At 41.5% G+C, this 15,052-nt stretch overlaps 1 protein-coding gene and 1 long non-coding RNA gene across 4 annotated transcripts; one reads left to right on the top strand and one right to left on the bottom strand.

Moving 5' to 3' along the window:
- Nucleotides 1–94: 94 nt before the first annotated feature.
- LOC147756712 (uncharacterized) lies at nucleotides 95–6,961 on the bottom strand. 2 transcript variants are annotated; one of them, XR_015323013.1, is made up of 2 exons: nucleotides 5,350–6,961; nucleotides 95–336 (listed from the first exon to the last, which is right to left on the bottom strand). It is a non-coding gene; the product is annotated as an uncharacterized LOC147756712 (long non-coding RNA). The 2 variants fall into 2 exon arrangements; XR_015323014.1 differs by having other exon boundaries at nucleotides 6,758–6,961.
- A 105-nt stretch (nucleotides 6,962–7,066) lies between these two features.
- On the top strand, nucleotides 7,067–15,041 carry LOC111246352 (RNA-binding protein squid-like). 2 transcript variants are annotated; one of them, XM_022795823.2, is made up of 4 exons: nucleotides 7,067–7,490; nucleotides 12,410–12,659; nucleotides 12,828–13,065; nucleotides 13,407–15,041. In XM_022795823.2, the coding sequence occupies exons 1-4, from the start codon at nucleotides 7,297–7,299 to the stop codon at nucleotides 13,718–13,720; spliced, it is 996 nt and encodes a 331-aa protein (XP_022651558.1). In that variant the 5' UTR covers nucleotides 7,067–7,296; the 3' UTR covers nucleotides 13,721–15,041. The 2 variants fall into 2 exon arrangements, with proteins under 2 accessions (XP_022651558.1, XP_022651557.1); XM_022795822.2 differs by having other exon boundaries at nucleotides 7,068–7,490; nucleotides 12,828–13,080.
- The last annotated feature ends 11 nt before the right edge of the window (nucleotides 15,042–15,052 follow it).

Here is a 15,052-nt window from a genome sequence, read left to right as displayed (position 1 = left end):
TAACATAAAAACAGGCTAAATGGAAAATAACTTTATAATTGTTGTTAGTATTACTAACATTTCTTTTGGATTTGAAAAACGGCTCCTAACAACATGATCGTGGTTAATTTTATTCAAGGCACATTTCGCTGATATATCTCATAACTTAGCTTAAAGTTACGTTCTGGAAGTTCGCAGTCATCGAGGTTCTTGTTTGCTCTTTCCAACAGTGGCAGCACTTTTGCCAAAGCTTAGGCGCGGCCTCAGGCTGGGCATTAAGCATGACGGGTACAGCTATGGTTTGCGTGATTATGGATCTTGACAATGACCCAGTTTAGCGAAATAAAGACAACTTACCTGTAACGGAAATAAGAACTGACCTTTAAAATACATAGGTAATGAATAAAGCGACCAGCTTGATGGTACTCAATACCGATCCTGCAATATAATAAGAGTGCCAATCGTCGTTATAACCGCTGCATGTGGCAGTTTTTTTTTGGTATTCTAGGTAAGACTTTACACAGCTTTGCCTCATTACCTCAGTTAACAGATAGTGAGTAACATACTAACGTTTCAAAGCTAATGACAGACGTCAATATTCAATTACGGAGGACATTCAATTAAGTATCGATGTTCGATCCACATTACGTTACGAGAAACAATCGCTAACTACTGAGAATACCTGAGCCACTCTTAAATTTATCTCTGAAATTGACTGTAGCAAACAAGTGCAACAAGAATTGGGGGAATTCACCCCAGCAGAGGAGCGACCTCGCTTTGCAATATATGGCAAAGCACGAACCATATTCAGTTCTTTATAAGCCCAGATTCAAATTCCGATTTTTATATCTGTGCAGCAGTATGAACATCTTTGTCAATGCGACCGGTGTCGAAGCCGCTGGTCGCAGTGAAACACAACACAACACATCAAAGGTAAGGACACCTACTGATACAAACACGATGAATTGAAGAACGGAGAGCGGAGGAACGACGACAATGTTCTAGTGACGGGGATAGCAGAAAAGGCGCTCGACACATCTGGTTATTTTACTAGAACGTTAACTTAATATATAATTATAATTAACGTAATTTTTGATTGTCTCATGCAGTGTCTTCATTCTCAACACATTACGCACCGTGAGCCAATGTTTGCATTTTCTTTCATTTAAAACATCCTAGAGCAATCACATAGGTAGCAAAGAGCACACACAAATAATTTTTTTTATAACGTAAATTTCTTCTATGATTGAATCATCAATAAGAAGCATTAGGCTTGTGCATTATCAGCGCGATGGCGAAAAATACTGGCGCAACAGAAGGGTACACAAAATTGGGCCAGTAACCTATTTCGAAATTACACAAATAAGCGTCATTTTAGGTTCCGATCGTCGACATTGCCAGTGATTCAAATGTGGGCATATTATCATGTAGCAGAAACAAGGTTCATAGCGTAAAAGTCCAATACATACCTGGAAATTAGTTAACAATTGACTGGCAATACTGTAAACACTGACATCTAGTGATTATTCGGGTTTCATTCCCTAATCGTGAAATTTACCGAACTAAGAGTTGGTCATTGTAAAATGGGTCGAGACTATTTGACAAATCGCGGATCGTATATCAAAATTGATATTACTTGATGCCGTTTTATCTTTTGTCAGAGCATGTATAGATAAATGCCAACCGAATTGCAACACCATAGATAGTAAGATACTCTTTATTCGTGAATAGCAATAGACCTCAGGCAGTGGGGTTTTTGTAAACACCTCAAAATGAGAAAGGGTGCCACTAAGATGCCGAAGGTTGCTATCAGTGATATGATCATTACAGTGATAAGTGAAATACATGCTGACGCCGGGTCCGAACAGGGAATATTTCAAATATAAAGATGCCCTCTAAACCAAAGTAGAGACTTAAATGAAGTACACCTATAAGTCAGCACAACTCACCAACGAAATATAATTTTCGGAAGTTTTGAATTGTAAGTCAAGTTTAGTAGACGTTTTCAAACGAAATAGATATATGAGTGAGGTTCATTATTGTTAAAGTTCTCAGGTTGCCTTAGATAAACTTTGGTGTGCCTAATAAGTTACCGCGTTGCTACGATCTTCGCATGTTGTTTGTTAGAATCAGGAAGCGGGAAACAGACTGGCTGTTCTATGTAGGCTTTTAAAACTTTTACCGAAATCAGGTATGGTAATATACAGGTCACAAGTACACAACCCTTGAAAGAAGCTCTCATAGTGGTACTTAGAACGTACAAACAATAAAGATTAGTACATTTAACATGTAGCAGTATCATTCTCCTCTTTTATATGGTGTAAGCGTTATTCAAGTACATTTAACCCGTTCCATAGTTTGTCGGAAACGTCCTTCAAATAGACTTATAGTACATACTTATATGTAATACGAGATAAGATGGCTCGTAATCAGAAGTGACAAAAGAAACGAATATGGCTTGTAGTTCAATCAAATGGCTTCTACTTTAATCGGGTCCTATTGATTATCGCAATTTCTTTGTGAAAAAAGTGCCTCGTGCCGTCCGGACAGACCTTTATAAGCATTTTCTCTATGCAGTTTCCACAAGCGACCATTGAAACATTAAAGCACGAGTAGTTAAGAAAACAGAAGATCCAGTCAGACCGGCCGGAAGAAAGCATAAAGTTACGCCATTAGTTGACTGCTGCATTGTTAACAACATATGTCAGCAAGGAACTTAGCAATGTGTGCTGAATAGTGGTGCTACCCCCCAAAAGGTAGCGCTGCGGAAAGGCATTGAACAGAGAGACGGAGAAGGCAACTTTACTTACACTTCAAGTTAATTTTTTCAAAATACATATTGAGCATTGTAACAGAAATTGGCTACATTTGGCAAAAACATGTATATTCCTAGTTTTATAAAACCACCACAATGCGTACCCCTATAGCAGCGGGAAATGTAGCATGCAGATACATTTACGGTGTCGATCAATGCTTCACAGTGGGGAGCGTGCATTATCCTTAGTTTAGCAAATGGCATAGAATACCGAGAAATAAACGGATAAGCGATAGTTGAAGACCGGAGGAAGCGTGCTAACACGCGCAATAGATGGCACAACATTGTCCGACAATAGAACCAAACAAACGAGCGCAGATCTCAAATACGAATTTACTGTTGCAATATATCTGGTGGCTATGCTAAATTAAGTTTCAAATAAGTTTGTGCACTAGAAATAATAAGTATTATCAAATCTGGTAAAAATCTAGTGCAAATAATATGCGAATTTGCAGTTTGAGCAACACAATAACCCGAAGCATCTCAACAAGCTCACAAGCGACACAGAAATGCTGATCTCGATGTTTTTGAGAAATTCTATTAGATAATTGTTGTTTGATTTTAGCAGTGACTCTCTTTGTAGAGGGGAAATGTTTGTTGAAACTGTAGGCGCTAGTTAACAGGGAGTTGTTGGTTGGCCTGAAACCGTTTGCGGAGAATCGTGAGTAGCGGCATTAGCATAACTTTTTGATCAGTGCGTTAATACTAACGCTTGTGTATATATCGTTTGCGATAAATAGAATTTAATTTACAAACACTATATATATGGCATCAGTGACTTGTTTTTCATGCAGTATTTATCAATAATTTGGGGCAAAAGGAACAAGTGCAAAACGTTTGAAGTGAAAGACACACGAAACGTTTTCGAATAAAGCAACGACCAAGAAGTGAGATAGACGTCAGGACTAGCGCTCTAGAAGTATTTAGATGGTTACCTATTTATATGTCAAATCATCATATCTAAATTCTTTAGTTTCTATTACTTTTTTGAGCTAACAGATCTTTAAAAGCGCAGCCATCAGCAAAGGGGTCCCGTAAAATCTTTGTATAGCATAAAGGAATTTAAACGGTACTTCAGCTTTTTTTTTGCAGTGTTTTGCATTGTTGCATTGCGTGAGCAAGTTACCAGAATCGATCTGCTTAGTATGGCACAAAGGTTTTGTTTTCACCAAAATTTCCTGCCAGGATGGGTTTTGCTAGGGTGACTTGTCTGAGGTTTCCATAATAAACACGCACGAACAGATACGTCGTTGCTCGATAGCTATGCATCATCCACAAGCAATTGTAAGCGTGTGAAGACGCAGGTTAGCTTCACCTAGGCACTTTGTACATTGCCGGGTGATCTCACATGATCTCTCGAGTGATAATGGACATCTTAAGTGGAGCAGAAATTGGCCGGCCTATATGAGCTAGAACCTGAATAGACCATGTTGTTTACCTAACCAAAAAAGTGGTTTCTAGAAATACATTCAGGTTGCGCCGATACGTTCAGTCGATTTGCTTTACGAGTTGTAAATAGCGGACGGTAAGAGTCGTCTATGACAGTTTGTGCTTCGGTAGAGCAGTTTGCTACGACAGGGCAAGTTGCATTTGTAGAAAAGTTTTACGCTTACAGATACTGAGATCCTCGAGCTTACAGATCTCGACCTTTCTAAAATGCAGTGAGAAGAACGGAACATTCAGAACATACGTGACATTGTCTGCTTCGAGCCGAATCCAATTCTGACCTATGCGACTTGCTACAACATCTCCCTACTTAATATTACCTATGTCGAGAAGTGGATTTCAAAATTTTACTGAAGTTCGCGAAATGATTTGGTTGATATTGTAATTTTTTCAAGGCATTCTCTTTGTGACAACATGATACCATCCCGGGGCTTAACTTTGTACCATTTTTCGTTGGAGTAGGGCGCACCATCACATTGGCCCGCCCTATGAACTGCATCTGAGGCCGTGGCAGTCAGTGATGGTCTACATTTCCTCACAAACCTCAATCAGACGAAGCAGCTATGCAGTGGTTAGAAAGTCGAAAGAAATTATGCCCTGCACATTTTAAAGCATAATCGTCTCTTGTGTTTGAGCTAAATGTCTGAGCGCTTGATGAACCAGGGCATTGTGTGAGGTATTCATGACTATCATGGTCTCGAACAAGAACGTTTAGTGCGGACTGTACTTGTCCCACCGAAAGCGGTCCACTCCTGTCATGCTCACCACAGGGCCTTTATACGACAAAGATGTCCGGACATGCAATTGCATAGAAGATACAAGCGTTCAGCGATCTCAGTAAAAAATGCAATTTATTACTGAAAACGGCATACTGCAATAAAGGCTGTGCGCTAATCAGGAAAATTGCATACGATAAATTAAAGATTTTGCAGCGTATGTCTAGTGGTAAGCGACTAGTGTCACTATCGCTGCATCGAGTCTTCCATCTTCGCCTCAACGGGATAGCATATTCATACAACATACCTTTCTAAAACTAATACAGTTAAGCAACAATAATAATAACCCTCTACTAATCTTTATAGATTTAAGCAAAATTTTTTTCGATTTACCATTGTCATAATAGCAGGCGAGGGGTTGCTTAGAACTTTGCTGGCCTATTTAGGCATATACCTCGCTTCACCAGCTAAATTCTAAAAGTTTCTCTTCATTTACTTTTTGCTTATATGGTGTTGCTGCGTTCTCCACTGGTGTTCAATGACGAGATCGCTGTCAACAATACTTTTGATGCGTCTTCTCTCTGAACGGAACAGTTGAGCCTCAATGGATAAGTCTTCATTCTGATCATCATGCATGCACTTGAAGCTACTTGCTTGTTAAAGCTCAGCTTTACAATATTTTTATAAAGGCATCGTGACTGGGAAACTTTCGGTGGCAAAAGAATTGGCAGTACAAATCATCTGCCTTCATAGTAAGTTACCGAAAATTCTAGCACGAACGTAATGTATAGTTCTGGTAAGTGAAATAAAGAATGCTTGATCCGGCAATGATAAAAAATTTTCGACTGGCTGGGTTTTTTTTTACAGCATTAAATTTTCGCGTAATCCAGGTATTTCAAGATGCAATTGATAAACTGATTTCAGGAATAATATTTGTTTGAAAAGAGGAAAGACAAAGTAAATTTGTCTATTTCATAACATACAAATATAGTCAATGAAACAAGCTACTTTTTGGCACAACATATTATTATTATTGTGCGAGTTTTCAATATGTTGATTTACTAATTGTTGCAAAAATGATGAGACGTATTTTTATGAGCAATTAAATTAAAAAATTCACAAGCGTCTGACGAAGATTGCCTTCTGATTACATAAACCGTTACGATACTTTTTATTTGGTTCGAACACAATTTTTACAGCATTGTCAATTTAATAAATATGAACTCATAGAACGCACTGATTTCTCGTCATAAAAAGGACAACATTAGCCGGCATATCAGTATGCTCCTATTAAACTTGTCCAAGACCCATTACGATGGCTAGTATCAGAATGAAAAGAATCAACGTAGATTATTGAAGCAATCGTTTAAAACACTATTTTTGCCAACAAAATTGTTCTTTCTCTTAACAAGACCCCATTGCGTTGCCCCATCAATGTCCTTTCCTTATACCTTGGTGAAACTCCCGTAAGTACCCCGTGACACAGTACCTTCTTTATTCTTTTTCCAAAAAAACTGTTCCTTTTTTTTGGCAAGCTGATATCATGCCGCCGAACCATTTTGGGAGTCAATGCACATTCTCTCTACAATTCATTCGTTACGAATCGTGCTTGTGCTTGTGCGACGGTTATCGCTTATGCATTTTTCACGGCACATACAGGCCGGCCATTTTTCTGGTTATTCGCGCGCGTGCATCGCTTTAATCTCGGCATTACAATAACAATAACAATGACAACAATACATGCAAATGTCGGTGTTGGCCAGAATCACTACAATGCCGGCGTCAAGTAATAATACATTACTCATTTTCAGTAGTCTCAATATCATAGTGACTTGAGCAGACGACAAAGAGTTTGTTCAGTTAGGCAGCTCGCATCGGACCTCAAGGGATAATTTCTCCCTAGCTGTGGTTAGTGTGGGGCGAGAGACGTCGGCGACCCTCTCCCATCGTAATCTTGGCCGACGAATCAGTGCAAGCTTAAAGAGCCAGTTAGGCGAAAAGCCGGCGAGTTTTTGTATCGTGTCTAGGGATCTGCCTAGGGACTATCTGGGTACTCGCCAAGGGAGTGGTCTGTGAGTGCGTTGCGTCCTTCTATTATCAGCTCTACCGCAGTCGGGCTTAGAGGACTGTTGGTCGTGTTTCTTTGGCGAAGCTATTTGTGATCGCCGAGTGCGGTGCGGTGTGCTTCGCTCCGCACTAACTGCTAGTTTCGTTGACACGCGTGTTAAGCGTCGTGAGGTGTCTCCGCTCATCACACGGTCTATACTACGCTGCTTTTTGATCTTAAGCAGTAACAACGTAGTATATCTTTGTAGTAAGCACTGCTAAAAATCGGGCGAAATGACTGAGGTCGAGGCTCAGATGGCGTCGGAGGAGACAAGTGAGGAGACCAAAATGGAGGCTACCAATGGTGATGGCACCGATGGAACCGAAACCAACGGATCCCAGGCTGCGGCGACGCCGGCTGCTGCCCCTGCGACGCCAGCTACCGTTACCACTCCAACGACTGTGACCGCCACCGATGCTGAGGAAAGGTGAGTGCCACGTTCAGCAGAATTGTCTCGGAAATACTTCGATTAAGAAAAAAGGGGATGGCGAACTCAACCAGTCGCGTGTATTTCCCATGCTTTAACTATTAATTGGACATTCTGCTGTCTTCTAAAATGTTTTTTTGTTTTGAGTACGAATCTTGGAGCGTGCTCTGGCACTGAAGTGGCGGTATTTGAGTAGAACCTATAAATGCTAAAAGAGCGGATGGGCTTAAAGCTAGTGTAGTACGCTCTGTTGGGCCTAGTGGCGGCGTCGCCGGCGTACGCTCGGCAACGAATCGCACAGGTGCACCGCGTGAACTCTAAAAGTGGTTGTATATCTAAATGTTAACTTTTTACACAAATAATTGAAGCAACTTTAGGCTTTAAGCGAGTTTTCTAATTTGATTTCTGATATCAATACGCCGCGATATTTAACCTAGAATTTCTTTCCTACAAATATAAAACCGAGAGCGCGGTGCACTAAAACATGTCTTTATAGACAACGGGGCGGAACTTTAAGAATCGAAAGATTTGACCTCTGTATATCGAGTTTCCTTGTTTTCAGCATACATCAGTTTTCTCCCTTAATTGTCCTTGAAAAATTGATCTAAAGAGAACTGACACACAATAGATTCACTTCAATTTTCGTGCCGACTCTCGTGAAATCGCTGAGATTTTGTGGGTTTTTATCTTCACAAGTTGTGTGTCCACCTCTGCACATGCAGAGACCACCACGTAGCAAAAATAACAATTCGGTTTAGCGTTAGGCCTATTAATAGCAGCCGGTATTCAGCCGCCATATTGGCTGTCTGTTCGAACGGCGTTTCTTTATTTTTTTTATATGGCTAATCAATCATGCATCTTCCTCCGAAATCGTGGTGTTTTACATGAGTACAGAACGAATAAAGGGTCTGTCTGATCTATTCGTTTAAAGAAACAATGTCAGTTTATTGAAACTAAGATGGTATTCAACGGAACATTCTCTGCAGACAGAAATTCTAACGTAAATCATGCCAAAAGCTATGATGACATTACCTGATTATGTGTAGTTTTCGTTTAGTTAATTTTTCGTTAACAAAAAAGTGTACGTTGAAAAAGCACTAGGGTATCGAAGGATGACATCCCGCCGTAGATCTGTCGCTCTACTCGGTGACTGCTGTCTACTATCAATTGTAGATCGCTTAACTTAGCTGAGGTTTGTCTCATTATTTCGAGTAATTGTGTAAGAGAGTCCATGATTATATACGGATACAATATCCGCTGCCATAGGTAGGATTAGTCGATTTGTAAATGTTAATCGTAGTAGTAAATTCAATGGTCTCGAATCAAGTAGGAATTGTGTAATCCAGTCAACTTGAAAGTTTCATACATATTTGTTTCCTCAGGAAGGTGTATGTTCGAACAGTATTGTCCATGACATTACAGGCGAGAGAGAGAATGTGTAGTTGATCGAGAAAGAATTATATTAGTTATTTGGCCCCTTTTACGAGCAGTCACATCCGATGTTTGTTATCCACCATGCGCATTTCATTCATTGTATTTGCACTGTAAGATTTTAGCGGGTGACCAACTATCAGATAAACATTTCTCTTACCATTAGAGATATATATTAAATCGATAGTCTAGGATAATTGGTCTCCCTAATTTCGTGCTCGCTATTCCGACATCGAGTAATTCTTTACCTCACTGATTTTACAGACTGCTCGAAAAATAACTTGCAAGAAAATTAAATAGCATCTATAGTAGCAGTTTGTAAAAGGTGGAAACTGTATACTTCGATTCATAATGTTGTTGTATGTACAACTGTTTATTCTGATAAACCAGTTTACCGTTGGTACATTGATAAACAAAGCATATCAGCGGCATACGTGCCAGGATAAGAAAAATATACTAACAATCTTGTTAGGCAAAATCAGTCTTGCTATTGGTGCCTAGATATTTTAATAGTTGTTTGCGTAGATTGTGCAGAAAAGGTTTTCATGCGACAGCCTGTAGATTAACTGTGGGGCGAAGCATAAATTTGCAAACACGGGTGCCTGTTCCGGCAATGGTATGTCTATTGTGAATGTTTCGTAGGGATATATTTTCTCTGTGCGCAAATAGCCAGGCAAGAACTTTTAACGACACCACCCTTTTGTAATGCTATCGTAATTAATGTAAGGAAGACTATAAGGGGTAACATAAAAGTATTGGGGTTCGTTAATTAAAGAGGTAAACATGCCCGCGCAAGTCATACGTATACGCTTCTCTTAATGAATCTTCTCAACAGGGCATAGGCGTCGCGTTAGATGGGGCAGGAGGGTGATTTGTGCTTTTTTCAGCTCGAGTTGATGCTGCCGCCACGGACGACGTCAACACCGCTGGCATCGGAGTGCTACCCGGACGCCATCAAGGCATCGACGCGGGTCCCAAGACACCCCACTCTCTCGCTAGCCAAACTAAACTCCATCCATTGAACAATAATACAGATACTACTACTTTTACTAGTAGCCTAACAGTAATTTCGATGGTCCATAAAGAGAAATTTCCGACAGCGCTTTCTGCTCTAGAAGAACGTCTCAGAAGTAATAGCCAACAAAGAACTCTGCATCAGCTATTGTTCTTCTTTTTATTGTTCAGCATGGTAATGGTCACAGCATTTAGTCAGAGCAAGTGTGAAAAAAAAGCGGCAGATTCTTGCCATTTGACCGTTTGAAAACGACTCGTACACCGTAATCCCTGTTCGTCGTTTGAGTTTGATATAGACTGTAGCAGTCTTCAACTGTAACTATTATACTGCCGGATCACCTAAGTAAAGCTACAAAAAGGTGCTAATAATAACTAGCCATTAAAATTAACCACCAGAGCGTTAAACGTGTATCTTGTCTCCTTTGTCATCGCGTAAACGCCCTCACTTTTGTTGGTTATTCTTGTTCTCTCCATCGATCCACCGATATATAAGTAAACAAAAATGAATCATTTGATACCGTGTTCCGTCTTCCATGTATCTACGCTAAAATGTACAATCGGCTATATTAGTACCGCACGCGCGAGATCGCATTAACAAACGTAACCAGAGAACCTGAGCTGTTGGCTGATCTTTATTGATGTGTTGCTTTTTGTTCAACCTGTTCCGTGTTAGTGTGACCCATTTGTATCAACATGTGACCATTTCTTACTTACGATCAGCGAGTAGTGTCACCTGATAGCTGCTGTGAGGTACCTACAGATTCCTGGACGTAGGCAAAACAGATCCCATATCGTTAGAGACAGAACATGAGAAAAACAAAGGTACCTTGAGTCGTTCATTGTACGATGTGCAAACCATAGTCGGAGTATTGGCTCTAGCGGAGGGTAGAGCAAGCGCGACTGACACTGAGGTGGAGCCGAACAAGGCGGCGCTGCGCCCGTCTGCGAGGTGGCGGCGCCCGCGCCCGCGCCAAGCGACTTTCCCGCGCCATGTGACGAAAACGGTCGGCGCCACATCCATCCACGACTCCAGGAGCCGGGTCGGCTGCCGCTGCTGCTAAGCAATGGTAAAGTTGGCTTGGTTGACGACAAACACCATGACACCAAAATGATCGCTGCCAGGGGGCTGGCTTGTTGATGTCTCTTTTCTGATCTGATCAGGGCTGTTGTAAGAAGGGTTGTTTTTGACGAAGCAATATAGTGATCATAAGATAGCACGCCAGTTTTGCCGCACTGATCAAAGATTTAATCATCAGTCGATCGTTGCCGATGATTTTTGAAAAATCTTTAATACTTCCTCGAATATCTTCTCAGTTATAGCGATATGGTAAATTGACGTGTCTAGCTCATACGATCTGGGACTATTAGCTAAAGAGACAGAAAAAACAACCACAACAACAACAACAAAAAGCAGAGTTATTCGGTCCTCAGATGGGACGAAGGAACTGAAAATTTTTGGACCATACCACTATTAGTCGTGAATATAAATTTGAATACAATAAAAACAAAGCTTGAATCTCAAACCATCTCTACAACCGCCTACTGAGCATATTTTTCTCTCGAAATCATCCTCCATCATAGTCTTCTGTAAGCAGTCTGAGCAGCCTGACCAGATTATCAGCACTGAACTGAACACAGCAGTCTGAATTGACCTCAAATGAAAGCAGCTTTGTGGAATGACGAGCTTTGGGGCCGTAACTCAGACGTAACAGGCGAGTCCTGGAATCTCTCTACCTGCGCCGGCTCGCAGTGTACCTTCTTCAGAACTTCTTCAATCTTCTCGTTCATCTTGTGAAACGAATTCTCCGAATTCTCTGTGGTTTGGCCTAAAACCCGTAAGGTATTATCGTAATAATCATAGTCGGTGTCAGTATCAATATCGGCCTATCGGTGTTCAGCAAAAGCCTAATAACCCGTTATTTGTAGAATGACCTTTTTTTTGTTTCAATCAGGTTGTCGTAATAAAGCGGAATCAAACGTTCTAAGAAAACTTCTTATCTTGTCTAATGTTGTTCTCTTGGTTATAGAATTGGTTCGCGTAAGGTGTACGCGGTGGTATGGTATTGTCAAGCGAAGATAAACGATGAATAATACAGACACATGTAATATTGACACACAAAACATTTAATGACTTGAATCCTTAGGTCGCAACATGATGTGGGTATTATAACAGCTATGGGTCTCATGCTTAACTGCAATCCCATGGTCAACATAGGATTATGCTACACATTAAAACCATAATGAATACAACAACGTAGACGTCCTGCTGTGTTTACAGCACACTTTTGATATGTGCAGATTTCTGAGCTTTGTTATGATGTTGCGCAAGAATGCGTGTATTGTCGTAAAGGGTAGTGCGTGTTGGGTGTTAATGGTGACACATAAGCGCAGCAACTAAACTCGAAAAGTCGGTGTTGATTTTTTAAGTCTAACTTTTATTTCTGCATCTCATTCGATGCCTGGTGTGTGTGCAGGAAGCTATTCTGTGGCGGCCTCTCGTTCGATACGAACGAAGCCGATCTTCGGTCCCATTTCGAGAAGTTTGGCACCATCGAGGAGTGCACAGTGAAGATGGATTCTATAACGAAAAAATCCCGTGGCTTTGGCTTCATTACCTTCGGGACGAAGCAGGCACTAGAGGATGCTATTGCTGCAGCTCCCCACACTATCAAGGGTAAACAAATCGACCCGAAGGCGGCCAAGGCACGACCCGGTGCCAAGAAGGTCAGTGTTGTTACTGTTAATTTCACTAATGATGTGCTGAAATATATTTATTAGCTGTTCTTTGGCAGATTTCGGACTTATCCGGATATTTTATCAATGAAACGTTTGTTTCCCGCGATCTCATTAACAAACTTTTACTTCGTTCGGGTTTTACTTCGTGACAAACAGGTATTCTGCGGTGGTTTACCACCGGAAACGACGGAGGAGGAGATCCGAACATACTTCGGACAGTTCGGTAACATCGAGGCGCTTGAACTCCCTATGGATAAAGAGAAGAACGTACGCAGAGGCTTTATATTCGTCACCTATGAAACGGTGGCAGCAGCCGATGCAGCCGTGAAGAAGCCCAAACAAACGATTAACGGAAAGGAGTGTGATGTCAAGAAAGCGACACCGAAGACCGATAGTAAGTTTGCTCAAGGTACGTTCGCAATAGCTGAGAGAAAACGACATTGTCCTGGGTGCTGCGTTGATTTTGACAGATTCGGCAGCGGCTCTGTTCGTATGGAATTCATAGCACAAGGACAGTACTCGCGTTGATTTATTAACACAACAGACAAAACAATGGACAAAGTCCATTGTTTTGTCTGTGCAACGCACATAACATGATCTCAAGCGTAAAACGTTTTGACTGAAATCAAGTCTTTTTTCACCTAAGACTTTTGGTTAGTTCGCCTTCTCCAATCAGCACAGATTGCGGTCGCTGCAGTATTTAACATACTGGATGCTTTTCTTGGTCTTGGATAGGTTACCGCGGCGGTTGGGGAGGTGGATATGGAGCTATGCGGGGCGGCGGCGGTGGTCGTGGCGGACGCGGAGGTGGTCGCGGCGGGGGCCGTGGCGGCTATGGCAACCAGGGGGGTTGGGGAGGGTATGACGCCTACGGTAGTTATGGAGGCTATGGAGGTTATGACTACGGAGGCGGTTACGGTGGATACGGAGGTGGCTGGGGTGGCCCTCAGGGCGGATACGGAGGAGGTGGTGCCCAGTGGCAACAGGGCGGAAGCTATGGCAAACAAGGCCGTGGAGGTCGCAACGCTGGATACCATCCCTACCGTTAAATCTATTTACGGCGGAAGGACGACACTAGCACATTAGTCATCACTGCGCGTGCGGTGGTTGAACGCGGAAGCCGGTGGACGGAACGGTGGCAAAAGACAAAAATCGACGAGAATACTGATCTGGCGTTCCCGCCTGTCGACCCAGATATCTCGAGGGTATTGATCAATAACAAATATTCTGTTTCCGCCGCGCAGAGCGTCCTCGCTGTGTTTTGTTGTCCGCCAGTGTAAAACATTGCCACCTCATACAAAAGGAAGAGACTTCCACTCCTGCCAACAAACTGCCCTGAGCAGCGCCTATCCCTCTTGAAAACAACAACGATAGTATGCTTCGCTCTCATTAGGGCGGGAACATAGGCGAAGGGCCGTATATGCATAACACATATAGAATAGTTAAAATATAATAATAGCTATAGGGGAATTATGAATATACTGGACTTGTGTGCTCGGACGATCAATTAGGTTTCGCCGCCGCACGTGACCCAATTGTCGAACAGCGTAAAATTCGCCAGCGACAAAAAATACAATTATAGAATCAGACACAAACCAGGCAGACACGCACCGTTCATTTAGTCTAAAGAAAATAATCGTATTATACATCGTATCATACGTTCGCGATGCAGAAAATCGACAACCAATGACTAGGTGCCAAGATGAGGGCCACGGAAATAAGTGAAAATTTATTCCAAACAGCAGCAACAAAAATATACCAAGTGCACAATCATATTATCTAATATATGTATATATATACATACATACGTGCATGCATACATACACACATAACATGCATACATACATGCGTACATACACAGAGTACAACAAGTAAAATTTGGCTGGAGGCTGGGTGAACTTGGTTGAGCTTATTGCTAATGTCTACCTTAATTAACCGAGCAGTAATAAATCATAATTAGGAGAAATTTGCCGATTCGACCCAAATGGCGCGGTAAATTATTACAGATGAAAAGAAATAGTGCCGAATCAACTACCTGTATGAACAACACACTTTCCCAATCTCTTAGAATATGCATATACGTATGCCTTACGATTGCTGTTGGTCCACGTTGGTTATTTATTTCTCTCAACACAGGTTCAACTGCAACAATAATTAACTGCTATCACGGAAGTATCACCTAATATTGATTAATAATAATGATGATGAAGCTAATGACGACCCATGACTAATTTAGCGAAGACGAGATGAGAAGAATCCGCAAACAGCAGAAAAACGTGTAAAGACATCCTGCGCTTAAGTTGCGGATAAGCGATTTGTATATGTATATAATGTCACAACCTGTAAGCTAAATAAATTAAGCCACTCTAACGAAGCAGCGT

This window comes from Varroa destructor, unplaced genomic scaffold (assembly GCF_002443255.2).
Source record: "Varroa destructor unplaced genomic scaffold, Vdes_3.0 BEIS01000003.1, whole genome shotgun sequence".
Taxonomy (NCBI): Eukaryota; Metazoa; Arthropoda; class Arachnida; order Mesostigmata; family Varroidae; genus Varroa; species Varroa destructor.
Note: the sequence above shows the minus strand (reverse complement) of the source record. Positions and strands in the feature narration are given on the sequence as shown.